Source organism: Antedon mediterranea, chromosome 7, assembly GCF_964355755.1.
Source record: "Antedon mediterranea chromosome 7, ecAntMedi1.1, whole genome shotgun sequence".
Classification (NCBI taxonomy): domain Eukaryota; kingdom Metazoa; phylum Echinodermata; class Crinoidea; order Comatulida; family Antedonidae; genus Antedon; species Antedon mediterranea.
Window position 1 is genome coordinate 25229535 of NC_092676.1, and position 13208 is coordinate 25242742.

The window sequence follows — 13208 nt, forward strand, 5'->3', positions numbered from 1 at the left end:
TAAATAATTACCGACAGTTACTTGATACTACTTCCGGTAATAATTTATAAATTACGTTAACAATTTTACCGAGACTTGATTTTCAAATAATTTTTAATACTTTCCAAATACGATCTGCTAGATAGTACCTAATTGCTATTCATTCAACATATTTATTATAGTAGGCCTCAGGCCCGTATCCAGGGGGGGTGCGTTGGGTGCAGACGCACCCCCCCAAGTCCCAAAAGGTCCACTATTTCCTCGGTTGGTATTTTTTCTTGTCTTGTTTAACTAAAGACAATATCATTATATATATACAAAATTTACATTATCAATGGTATACAAACAAAAATATGCTAATATAAAATGAAAAAATACCGGTAATTAAATTACGGAATCTGAACTGACTACAAACTCGATGTAAAACATGCGCAGTCGATCATGTGACGACAAGCAATAGCTTAGCGCTTCATGTACGCGGTACGCGGTATAATATACAGTAAAAACGTTCGCGTTCACTTCATATAGCTTCAGCGCCTAGAAAACCACGATGTTCCATTGACCGTGAGAGTACGTCAGAGGGCTAATATGCACTTTTATGCATTCATTATTGCCAGCGATCTAACTTACTAATAAACATTAGCTAGGTACGCACTTGTCTGGCGGTATCCTTTTGTACGAATCGTTCAACGTTGGGTCGAGACGCGTGATATCAAGTTTCATCCAGGGACCAAAATGTGTAATGTAGTTATTTTCCAGGCGAAGTTTACCGACGGTTACCGAAGGGAACACGTGTACTTTTTGTCGGGGAATATAATATACAGTAAAAAGCGTTCGCGTTCACTTCGTAGCTAGCTTCAGCGCCTAGAAAACCGCGACGTTTCATTGACCGTGAGAGTACGTCAGAGTGATAATATGCACTTTATATGCATTCATTATTGCCAGCGATCTAACTTACTACTAAACAATAGCTAGGTACGCACTTGTCTGGCGGTATCCCTTTGTACGAATCGTTCAACGTTGGGTCGAGACGCGTGATATCAAGTTTCATCCAGGGACCAAAATGTGTAATGTGTTATTTTCCAGGCGAAGTTTACCGACGGTTACGTCGTGTACTGCGTCGACGTACGCTACACTACAGCAAAAACGAATTATGTTAATTGTTCGTTTGTTCACCAATTTTTTAATTTACAAGTAACCTTCTGTACCGTGGGGCACCTAAAATAAATTTTTCATCTATTACTAAACAAAAAAACATGCCATTTTCGCTTAGCCAACATTATAGCTATAGTTATTACATTTTCAATATCCTGTATGTCATGAATTTCTCACCACTCGGAAGTCCAGATGGTACGCATGCATACACCTGGGAGGAATAAACTTTTTTCCCCGACTGAAAAAGGTCTACGCTTGCGTTTTTTAAGCCTCTAGGCCTGATGTTTCCAAAGTATAAAATGCAATTTTTTGAAGACCTGCAGCTCTAGTTTTAAACATTTTCTTAGCTCAGCCCCAACAATAAAGCTGGTCATATTTCGAAGAACAAGAAGTACATTTTCCGAGACCTAGCATCTCTATTTTTCAAACATTTCTTAGCTCAGTCACAACCCATGATAGGGACTTATATATTTTTTTTCATGTTTTGAAGTATAATAAGTCCAATTTCCGGGACCTCCAACTCTATTTTTCTAAATTTTCTTTGAACTTTTATTTTTTAAATTGAAAAATATGGATTGAAACAGTCATCGCGCATCGTTTTTTTGCACGCAGTATTTTATTTATGCATTATAAAAAATGGAAAAAATGGCTACCCTAAATCTGATTAAAAAGACCTCAAATGACGCTAGAACGCGTTGCTTCCGGGGGCTTCGCCCCCCTGGACCCCACCGGGGGCTCTTGGCGGCCCCTGGCCCTCAGCCTAGTGATGCTCGCTTCGCTCGCATAGCCCCCTCATCGGGGAATGTAGCCCCCGCGTCGGGAAGATCCTGGCGCCACCCCTGCTGAGTTGGCCTCATCATGAAAGCGTTAAGTTCTGGTGTCCATCGTTCAACTAGCCCAAGCCACAACAGACAGTCTTACATCAGTCTTTAGAACGTCAAATAACGCAAATTTTTCCAGGGCCTTCGGCCCCTGGACCCTGACCGGGGGCCCTTGGCGGCCCCCTGGCCCCCAGCCATTGTTGCTCGCTTCGCTCGCACCCCCCCATTATAAATGCTGCATACGGGCCTGGGCCTACTATTATTATTACTTAATTAGTATCATTGACAGATGTGAAATCATGTTTTATATGGAGATGGTTCTGTGGATCTCTTTTCAGGTTGCTTATGCATCAAAATGTATGTAGCCAGGTCTAGCTAGCTAGTCTGACCATCATGGAGGTGGTCTGACTCTTCTGGGCCGACTAAATAGGCATAATTACTAAAGGAGATCTTCTTATCCCTCGTCCTTACCTTGAAATCTTTAAACTTTCTTTTAGTTTCAATGCTCCTTCTTTCTTTAATTCTCTACCTTTTAGCATTCGTAACTCTTACAATTTCTCCTCCTTTAAATCTCTTTTGAAAAAACACCTGTTTCTCTCTCTCAGATTTTTTTTTTCTTTTTTTCCTTCTTTCATTGTTGGCATTCTGTATATTTTTATATATATATTTATATTTATTTTTTATATCTTTGTTAATTTTGTGTTTTTATAGTTTATTTTGTATTTTCTGTTTGTTTTCAGGGTCCCTAATGATCAGCTGATGCTGGATGGACCACCCTCATAAAATATTGTTGAAATAAATTAATTAATTAATCGGCATAATCCCCGATCTCTACAGACTCTCTGTCTGCTCCGAATATTCTATAATAATTAGTTTCAGTACTTTTATGTTATTTATTAGTCATATATCAACTACATGTACTCTATTGTATTATATATATAAAATAGGCCTATTTAGTTTTTAACAAGTTGATTAGAAAATGAAACATATATTTTAACTACTGTTGTTTATTGACATACTAAGTAGTAGTCTTTAGTTTATTTGATTAAAAATTAATAGCTTACATAATCAGTGTCTGTTTGTTAAAGAATATTGCTACTTTCAACTCTTAAACAGATTAAACTAGTTAACCTAATATGTATTCTATATTTGGCTTTGTATATTATCTAGGGCGGGCGGACGAGGGAAGCCTTGGTGGCTGGATGTTAAATAACAAAATTCTTTCTTGTCCTACACGGATTAATATATGTTTCGATGAGCCATGTGCCTTTTGCATTGCTATCATTCCACCAGAGACTACACACTGCCATGGTTCTTTTTGCAGACTTCTGAGATCAGACGTACTTAATGCTTTTATCATCCACTTTGCAATTTCGTTCCTGGTGCTTGTACCTTTCGAAAGGCATACTTTTATCAGAGACAGTACCTTCTCACTCGTTGTCATGTCAATGTCATTACTAATGTTGACTATGACTGGTCGGCTAACAGTGCCATCTGGAAAGCATTTTTCGTCGGTCGATGGTGTTTTACTTAGAATCAACAAGTTTCCAGCTATTTCAGCCTGAAAATAGTACTCTTGCTCAAAACCATGCGATATTTCAGCTTCCTTTCCAATAAAACAATTCCAACTTTTACCGTAATTGCTATTCATATGCTGAACTATGATCTTTGACCTTCCTATTGGTGGTAAGTTGTTTTTGAAGGCGTCTTGGATAGTAGTGATGCAGAATGACTGCATATCGTCTTCCATAGATGACACTATGCTACTTGAAACAATTGACTCTATGGAGAAAAAATTCGGTTTGTTTTAAATGCTTATACCATGAACATCATTCTTCGTCTAAGTTATATTCAATCTCACATTTTCATTAAGTCAGCTTTGTATTCAACCTCATTATCATCAATTTCCTCATCATCAAGTCATCTTTATTCCATCTCGATCATCTGCAAGTCATCTTTATTCAACCTCGATCATCAAGTCATCTTTATTCCATCTCGATCAGCAAGTCATCTTTATTCAAACTCGATCATCAAGTCATCTTTATTCAACCTACAGTAGATCATCAAGTCATCTTTATCCAAACTCATCATCAAGTCGTCTTTATTCCATCTCGATCAGAAAGTCATCTTTATTCAAACTCGATCATCAAGTCATCTTTATTCAAGCTCGATTATTAAGTCATCTTTATTCAACCTCGATCATCAAGTCATCTTTATCCAAACTCATCCATCATCAAGTCGTCTTTATTCCATCTCGATCAGCAAGTCATCTTTATTCAAACTCGATCATCAAGTCATCTTTATTCAACCTCGATCATCAAGTCATCTTTATTCAACCTCGATTATTAAGTCATCTTTATTCAACCTCGATCATCAAGTCATCTTTATTCAAACTCGATCATCAAGCCATCTTTATTCAACCTCGATCATCAAGTCATCTTTATTCAACCTCGATCATCAAGTCATCTTTATTCAACCTCGATCATCAAGTCATCTTTATTCAAACTCGATCAAGTCATCTTTATTCAAACTCGATCATCAAGTCATCTTTATTCAAACTCATCATCAAGTTATCTTTATTCAAACTCATCATCAAGTCATCTTTATCCAAACTCATCATCAAGTCATCTTTATTCAAACTCGATCAGCAAATCATCTTTATCCAAACTCGATCATCAAGTCATCTTTATCCAAACTCATCAAGTCATCTTTATCCAAACTCATCAAGTCATCTTTATTCAAGCTCGATCATCAAGTCATCTTTATTCAACCTCGATCATCAAGTCATCTTTATTCAAATTCGATCATGAAGTCATCTTTATTCAACCTTGATCATCAAGTCATCTTTATTCAACCTCGATCATCAAGTCATCTTTATTCAACCTTGATCATCAAGTCATCTTTATTCAAACTCGATCATCAAGTCATCTTTATTCAATCTCGATCATCAATTCATCTTTATTCAAACTCGATCATCAAGTCATCTTTATTCAACCTCGATTATTAAGTCATCTTTATTCAACCTCGATCATCAAGTCATCTTTATTCAAACTCAATCATCAAGTCATCTTTATTCAACCTCGATCATCAAGTCATCTTTATTCAAACTCGAACATCAAGTCATCTTTAATTAAACTCATCAAGTCATCTTTATTCAAATTCGATCATCAAGTCATCTTTATTCAAACTCATCATCATCTATTGAAACACTTTATATCATATCATCAAGAATGTATTAATTTAACATACTTTTGTTTAATGAAAGGAGCTCTGTTGCAAATGGATTCGGCTGCAGTTGTTTGAGATATGTTGTTGTTGGAATGTTCTCACTCGGCTTCAAACGTCCTAGGTACATTAACTGTTGTTCTACATTGCCTATGCTAAGCTGGAAATCGTCTGTTGTGTTTTTACTCCTTGTGTAGGCAATCTCAAGTTTTTTCCGTGTATTATCCACTTGTAGTTTGGCAAGTTGTTTTCTCTCAATTTCTTCAGCCTTCATTTCAATATCTCGCAGTCGTTTCTTAAACTCTTCCTCTTCCCGTTTTTTAGCGCCCTGAATGTAGTTGTCTTTCTGCTCATTTAAAATCTTCTTGTAAGCATCGATGTTATCGATTTGAGTTTTGTATTCAGAGTTTTCTTTGAGGCAGTCTTCAAAAAGTTGGTTGACTATTTCTAAAGCTTCATTGACAGTTAGTATATTGTGACGTAAGTGCTCATTATTGCAACATACGTCACAGATGAGTTCACTGCAAGTTGTACACCACATATTCAATGGCCTGTTATGCTTAGGCCTACTGCATCTAGACTTACTGTTAGTAATGATAGATTTGTCAGCCTTCTCCAAAGATTCTTTTGCGGATTCAGCCAGAAAAAACGCCGGCAGGTCTTTAATGCCATTTTCTGGAATTGGTGTTGGCTGTCGACATGTAGCGCAATTTACTGAATTCCGGTGTCTACCGGATTGAACCTGTGTTGCTGCGTACCTTTTCAGGCATTTTAAACAAAATGCATGACCACACCTCAGTTGTTTAGGTTGAACCATCACTTCGAAACATATTGGACAAGTAGCAATATTTTCCAGACATTCTCTCAACGGATCTTCTTCCGATCGGCTTGCCATTTTCATTAATATCTAATAATAATAATATAGGCCTAACTCGAATCTAAAATCCGATTGTAGGCTGCTACAGTATAATGTTGAATTCAATCGTAGCTGATCGTGAATGCCAATTGGGTACATTTCATTCTTCTCGAAAGGGGTGTCGTAATGTCCGATAACATGTATGAATACTATTTATCCCGTAAGCGGATCTAAACGTTTGCATTGTGTTGAAAATAGAATATTCCAAATGAAGAAAGGGGATTTCCAGATATTTATTTTTATTGCTGCAGATTCTACGTATCGATAATAATGAATAATCGCGCCCTTATTGGTTAATACCAATACAGTTGTAATTTAATTCATTAATTATTTATAATTATGTTTACTCTTTTATTGCCCTCTATAGACTGTTGCATTCGTTAATTTAGTCAATGCCCTCTAGTGTTGACGTACGTCTTTGTTTTTCTGCGTATGTTTAAAATGGGTGCAGGTCAAGTCGGCCCTAAACCGTCTCGGCCAAAGTCAAGTCGGCCCCACGTCAAGTCGGCCCCAAGTCAACTCGGCCCCAAGTCAACTCGGCCTCAAGTCAACAAGTCAACTCGGCCTCACGTCAACTCGGCCAAAAACTAATCGGTCAACTCGGCCACAATAAAGTATGGAATGCAAAATATATATATATATATATATATATATATATATATATATATATATATATATATATATATATTTTATGTTGTAAGAAATCGTGTACCTGAAGGGTATGCTTTCCAGTTTAGAGATCCGGTCATATCTATAACGCACATGCACAGTTTACTCTTATTCATATTCAAGTACAGTTTATAACTTATCACATTTTGTAATTTCCTCTGTAATTTCCAAGTGTAGTTTCTAATTTGTGTAGGGTTTTCGAGACCCCCATTCAACTCAATTGTACTTCCGATTATGAGAACCGGTGTCATTGTCATTTTTTGTACAGTTCTATTGTTTATTGAATAAATTACTGATGTCTAAAAAGCGACCAAGAAAAAAAAGCTTTATCCAAATGAGTTGAAAATTCCCTCATCATTCTCTTTGTTGTAATTTGTCAAAAAATAGGGATGGTTGTTTTGTTGCTGATTTCCTAAATGTATTGACTAATTATACTAAAGAGGATTTAAAAAAAAAACAGAAAATAACGTAAAAAAATGTTCCAGAAATTGTATAGAAATATGTAATCATTATTATTTATGAAATATTGAATGAATAAAGGTGGTAAAGCCACAAAAGATAAACAAAAATAATAATACACAAAAAGAAATAATTAAAAAAAGAGGACCCAGCCATGGTGTGTTTAAAACTCAATATAACTATCTGATATTGTAGACATGTAGTTTACAATACAATCCAATAAATGTCATCGTGATGTATCCGGGTGAGATATTATATACATATAAAGTTACGTAAGGGCAAAATTCGGTAAATTGCGCCTTACTTCTAGAATTTTTACTCAATGGTAATGGTTATTGGTTTATACGCTCGGAACTGATTTTAACCACCTAATGTAATCCTGTTTACTAATTAAGTTGAGTTAGATAATTAGTTATTGACAATTAAAACGAATTAAATTGAGGTTTAACGATTTGCCCCAAATCGATCGTGGTATACGTTACGTATGAATGTTATTTTGGACGTTAAAACATTGCGAATACGTCATTCACAAACATTACATATAACATTAAAAAAACGTATCGAACACGTTCTTATCAACGTTATTGCAGACATTATAAATACGTTTTTAATACGTTATTATGAACATTATTGAGGACGTTCAGAAAACGTTAATTTTGACGTTATAAAGTCGTAAAAAAGGTCGACATTTTTGCGTTCGTGCAACGTTATTAGAAAACGTCTACAGTTTTTTTCATTTTAAACATAATGGCAATTGTATTTGGCAACAGATTACATCATGTTTGTATTTATTCACTCTGTGTTCATTTTTTACAATGTCCAGATATTAACGCCAAAGTTCCTGTATTAACCTGTATTAAAGAGCCATCTGGGCAATTGCAAGCGCGTATGTATACATTTACGTAAGGAAGTAGGTTTTTATAGGACGTTTAGTTTTATTCGTACAGTATTGTAAGGACATTTCAGTAAATCGCGCGTAACCCTTTTCTCAATGCTTTAGAAAGTGGGTTCATATTACATTCCGTACTAAATTGTACCAGCAATTGAAAACCATTAGGCCTACTACTTAATTTGAGTTAGATAATTATTTATTGACGATTAAAATTTAGGTTAAACGATTTGAGTTAGTTGCTTTCATGAGCACAGCTACCGCAACTTAAGTATGAATTGGCTTTAAAAAACAATTGAAAATTAGGTCTACTAATTAAGTTGAGTTAGATAATTATTTATTGACGTTTAAAGCGAATTTACGATTTGCCCCAAATAGAGGTGTTTTTAGTCGCGTGGACGCGACTCTATAGTTCACTATGTCGGTCGGTCGGTCTGTCGGTCCGGTATCACTATGCGTTTTATCGCTTTCTGACCTTATCTTGATATCAGTTTAATCTAGCTAAGTCAATTTTTCACAGTATATTCCTTATGGCCAGGAGTCGATGTGGTTATGTTTTTGCGGGGCGCAATAAAAAATTACGCGGTCTACGCACGGTTTAACGAAATCACGTTTGTAATCATATCTTCACAACCATGAATCACAATTAAATAAAATTTTGTACTCATAAATTTCAGGGCATAAATCATCATATGGCAATACAATTACGTGCGTAGCGCATGTAACGCATGCGTACGCGCGCTTAAAATTTTCAAAATTTATTTTCGATGAAATAAGAGTACGTTTCAGGCAATTTTAAGCGTTTACAAAATTGCCATGAGTGCGCAGATTTTTGCGCGCGCACTGCGCGTTAAATGTTATTGCACACTCTTTTTGCCCGATTTCTGTTTTCTTGACTTACTTTTCAACTCGAAATTACGTTATACGAGCACGTCAAAAGTGACAGGCTACGCACGTGTAAATTAAAAAAATATAAATGTTTTTAAACATTTCAACATTTTTAAACATGTTCAGTAATTTCGGTCAGTTGGTAGGTTGGTCGGTCGGTCGGTAAACACTAATGAGCACGCGACTGCAGCCATCTATATGGCCTTGTTCACAAACTGTTTTACATATAAACACATACTGATAGTTGCTTATCAACGTTTGTATTAATTAATACTGTAATTACAAAAAATATAAACGTCGTAGTGGTGTATCGTTACATGTACTTTACCATTTCAATCGAATATGGCAGTGACAGTATTAAATCACAATGTTTTACTGTTATTGGTTATTTATAAAACTATATATTTGATAATCGTTTCCTAAAGTTTAATTAGCTATGATATATAAAAATGCAATAAGAAGTAAAACAATAATCTTTCCGAGATCACACTCTTCTTGACGATTGACGCCTCTAATCATTGTCATGTCTTGTCGTACAAGCTCAAATCGATTGCCTATGATTGCATTGTCTCGTACTCCAAGATATTCAAGCTCCCTTCTTTTATATGATCGTTCAAGTTCTTTCTTCTCTCTAAATGCCCGTGCTGCTTGCTGTCGTATCTCACGATTTTCATGTCGTGCTTGATCAAGTTCAGCTTGACTTCCTCTGCCTTTGTTTTTTCTTACTGGTTGTTGTTTTCTGGTTTCTTTCAAACGTTCTATCTCTCTTACCAATGATTCATTTTTTAATTGACATTCAGTATAAGCTTTTTCCATTTCTGCTATTTTCTGCTCATATCTGCACTTACATCCACGAAATGCTTCAATGAAAGTGTTCGTTGAAATTATGTGTTTGTGATGTTGTCCACGACAGACACCACATATCAGTTCCATGCATGTTTCACACCATATGTTTAAAACTTGATTATGAGCAGGTTCGTCGCAGAACGGAAGTCTAACAGTCGTTAACCCCAATTTTTTAGCCTTTTTAAAACATTCTTTTGCATCTTCGATCAAAAAAGACGACGGAAGTCGTTCAAGACCAGTTTTTGGAATTTTAGTTGAATGTCGACACAAAGCGCACACAACATAACACGTGAAGTGGTGTTTGGGTTCACATTGCTTACGTAGACATTTTAGGCAAAACGAATGTCCACACTGAAGAAATTTAGGCGTTTCCATCTCTTCCATACACATTGAACATTCAATGAGGTTTTCAACAAACGTCCTAACCGGGTCGTTGTCTTCTAGCTCAGCCATGTTGTGTTCAATAAGATGAACTAAACTCAATTAACTAACTGATATTGTAGGCATGTGACGCGAATGACGAAAGGAAGTGAACAACATTGTAAATTCCAAAAAAACTTTAGCCAAGGTCAAGGTGTATAACTTCAACTCAGCATCCGAAATAATTAAAGTGAACGTTTGTTGTTGTCTACAATCGTCGACTTTCAGGAAACCATCAAGTTTTTAATAAATTAGCGAGGTTCACGCAACAATGAATTGAGTGGTGAAATGTCACGAAATCCAATGCGTCGGGTATACAAATGTATTATAGTGTAATTGTGCTTTTTTACGTGGTCTCCTATTTCTAGCTCATCACTGTATTAAGTGGGTGTTGGGCTACAAACTTTGTCACAAAGTGGTATCAGCCTACATTGAATCAAATCATAAAATAATACACTGCCAATTTCTTGTAGGAATATAGTCATACACTTATAGATATTTGTGAAAATACTCTAATAGACACGATAATGAACAGAACATTCCAAATAAATTTACTCGGAAATCTTTCAATTAGGCCTATATTAATGTTTTAGCTAAAAGTAATTAATATATGTTTAGATGAAATGTTCCCCTTTTGCATTGCGATTACACAACCAGTGACAACACAGTGCCACTCTTGGTTTTGTTTTCTCAAACGGCCACCTGGAATATTATCTAGTGAATTCGTAATCCACTTGGCGATATCATTCCTGGAGTTTACACCATTCGCAGGAAAGGTTTTCATCACATTTAGCACCTTCTCACGAGTTTCAATATCAACGTTGTCACTCACGATGACTGGTCGGCTAACGGTGCCATTTGGAAAGCATTCTCCTTCCACTGATGCCATTTTACTAAGAATCAATAAGTTTCCACCTATTTCAGCCTGGAAAAAGTACTCAGACTCAAATCCATGCGATATTTCAGCTTCCTTTCCAATATAACAATTCCAACTTTTACCGTACTTGGTATTCATATGTTGAACTATGAACTTTGACCTTCCTTTTGGTAGTATTTAAGGGCGTCTTGGATAGTAGTGATGGAGAATGAATGCATGTCTTCTTCCATAGATGACACTATGCTACTTACTCCACACGAATTATCTATGGAGGCAAACATAATTTGGGGTTTAAATTACCATAAGTACTACAACTATCAGAATGTTACTATTTACAATAAGAAGTTCAAATAAAATTCCACATACCTTGAGATGGAATAAATGGATCTGGCTGACTCAGCAATGGTCTTAGTGCAGTTGTTGCAGTTTGTAAGAATCCTTGTTTCTCACCTGGTTTAAAACATGACATGTATAACAATTGCTGAGGAACGTCCCCTTTGCTTTGCTGAAAATTATCTGTTACATTTTTACTACTTGTGTAGACAATCTCAAGATCGTTTAAAGTATCTTCTAGTTCTCCAAGTTTACTTTTCTCAATCTCTTCAGCCTTAATTTCAATATCGCGTACTCGTTTCTTAAATTCTTCCTCTTCTTTTTCTATGGCATCTTTTACGTAGTTGTCTTTTTGCTGCTTTAAGATATTTTTGTAATTATTTATTTTATCGATTTGAGTTTTGTATTCCGAGTTTTCTTTGAGGCAGGCTTCAAAAAGTTGGTTTACGATCTCTAACGCTTCGTTGACCGTCAGTATATTGTGACGTAAGTGCTCGCTTTTGTAGCATACGTCACAGATGAGTTCACTACAATCTGTACACCATGAATTTAATTGTCTGTTATGCTTAGGCCTATTGCATCTAGATTTATTGTTAGTTCTAGCTTTGTCAGCCTTATCCAAAGAATCTTTTGCTCGTTCAGCCACAAAAAAGGACGCAAGTCCTTTAATACCACTTCTTTTTGGAATCGTGGTTGACTGTCGACATGTAGCACAATCGACTTCAGAAACCGATTTACCCTGCTGTCTAGCTTGTGTCGCTACATACTTTTTTAGGCATTTTAAACAAAATGCATGTCCACATGAAAGCTGTTTAGGTTGGTCCATCACTTCGAAACATATTGAACAAGTAGCAATGTTTTCAAGACATTCCCTTAACGTCAATAACGGATCCTCTTCCGACCGGCGTGCCATTTTTACCAATAAATTAACAATTAATGGCTATAAATAATAAGGCTTATAGACATAAATGTCTAACTGTCAAGTGTAAATAACAATAGAGTGTTCCGTTTACTGTCGAAAGGGAATTTCCAGATATCTTTTTTTTTAGTGCAGGTTGTTTTTTCCGAATTGCGCCCTCATTATTAGTTATATTATTATTTGTACCGTAGATAATAAGATAAACTTTTACAAACTGAGAAAATATCACCTAGTTAGATATAGTTTAGTTATGTGTAGAGAAAATAAAACAAATAATAATAAAATAAATAAACATCGAAACAGTGCAGCGCCCACAAATGACAGGTGGTGGGGGCTGAAGACCAGTCGTAGGCCTATCTACACCGGGGTAACTCCGCCGACTCTTCCGAAAGATGCACTGGCTTCTTTAAAGTGCACAAGTGTTAAGTCCTTATCATCAGACTATATTACCGTAGGTATATCATACTATAGATATAATAAATCAAAACAATTATCAAAACAATTAATATCAAAATAAAATAAATAATTTGGCTTTCGATAGAAATCGCTATAATGGTAAGCCTATATTGTACCTGTACAGGCCTTTGATTGTGTCTCATAACTCTACGTTCTTTTCTCTCACGATTTTCAGATCGTACTTGTTCAAGTTCCTTTTGATATGTTCTTACAATCCGTTCATGTTCTTTCTTCTCTCTTAATGCACGTTCCCGTATCTCACAATTTTCATGTTCATATTGATTTCTTCTATGCTTCTTTTTTCTGATTGGTGCTTGGTGTTTTCTTTTTTCTATATTCAAACTTTCAATCTCTCT

The 13208-nt window shown here is 35.8% G+C and overlaps 3 protein-coding genes across 3 annotated transcripts; all 3 read right to left on the reverse strand.

Annotated features, from left to right (window-relative positions):
• Positions 1 to 110: 110 nt before the first annotated feature.
• Positions 111 to 6192, reverse strand: LOC140054790 (uncharacterized). The gene is made up of 3 exons (XM_072099882.1): positions 5205 to 6192; positions 2209 to 3737; positions 111 to 166 (listed from the first exon to the last, which is right to left on the reverse strand). Exons 1-2 carry the CDS (start codon positions 6079 to 6081, stop codon positions 3118 to 3120), a joined length of 1497 nt encoding a protein of 498 aa, XP_071955983.1. The 5' UTR covers positions 6082 to 6192; the 3' UTR covers positions 111 to 166; positions 2209 to 3117.
• A 2224-nt stretch (positions 6193 to 8416) lies between these two features.
• On the reverse strand, positions 8417 to 10948 carry LOC140054332 (E3 ubiquitin-protein ligase TRIM39-like). Its single transcript, XM_072099277.1, has one exon. It carries the CDS (start codon positions 10298 to 10300, stop codon positions 9428 to 9430), a length of 873 nt encoding a protein of 290 aa, XP_071955378.1. The 5' UTR covers positions 10301 to 10948; the 3' UTR covers positions 8417 to 9427.
• A 164-nt stretch (positions 10949 to 11112) lies between these two features.
• LOC140054330 (uncharacterized) lies at positions 11113 to 12399 on the reverse strand. Its single transcript, XM_072099275.1, has 2 exons — positions 11511 to 12399; positions 11113 to 11409 (listed from the first exon to the last, which is right to left on the reverse strand). The coding sequence occupies exons 1-2, from the start codon at positions 12388 to 12390 to the stop codon at positions 11291 to 11293; spliced, it is 999 nt and encodes a 332-aa protein (XP_071955376.1). The 5' UTR covers positions 12391 to 12399; the 3' UTR covers positions 11113 to 11290.
• Between the last annotated feature and the right edge of the window lie 809 nt (positions 12400 to 13208).

What these genes read in the sequence shown, in the direction of transcription:
- LOC140054790 (XM_072099882.1), bottom strand. Translation starts at nt 6,081, where the DNA reads ATGAAAATGGCAAGCCGATCGGAAGAAGATCCGTTGAGAGAATGTCTG. An exon ending in GCTCCTTTCATTAAACAAAA is followed by an intron (nt 3,738 to 5,204) that starts GTATGTTAAATT and finishes TTTTCTCCATAG; the next exon opens with AGTCAATTGTTTCAAGTAGC.
- LOC140054332 (XM_072099277.1), bottom strand. Translation starts at nt 10,300, where the DNA reads ATGGCTGAGCTAGAAGACAACGACCCGGTTAGGACGTTTGTTGAAAAC.
- LOC140054330 (XM_072099275.1), bottom strand. Translation starts at nt 12,390, where the DNA reads ATGGCACGCCGGTCGGAAGAGGATCCGTTATTGACGTTAAGGGAATGT. An exon ending in TCCATTTATTCCATCTCAAG is followed by an intron (nt 11,410 to 11,510) that starts GTATGTGGAATT and finishes TTGCCTCCATAG; the next exon opens with ATAATTCGTGTGGAGTAAGT.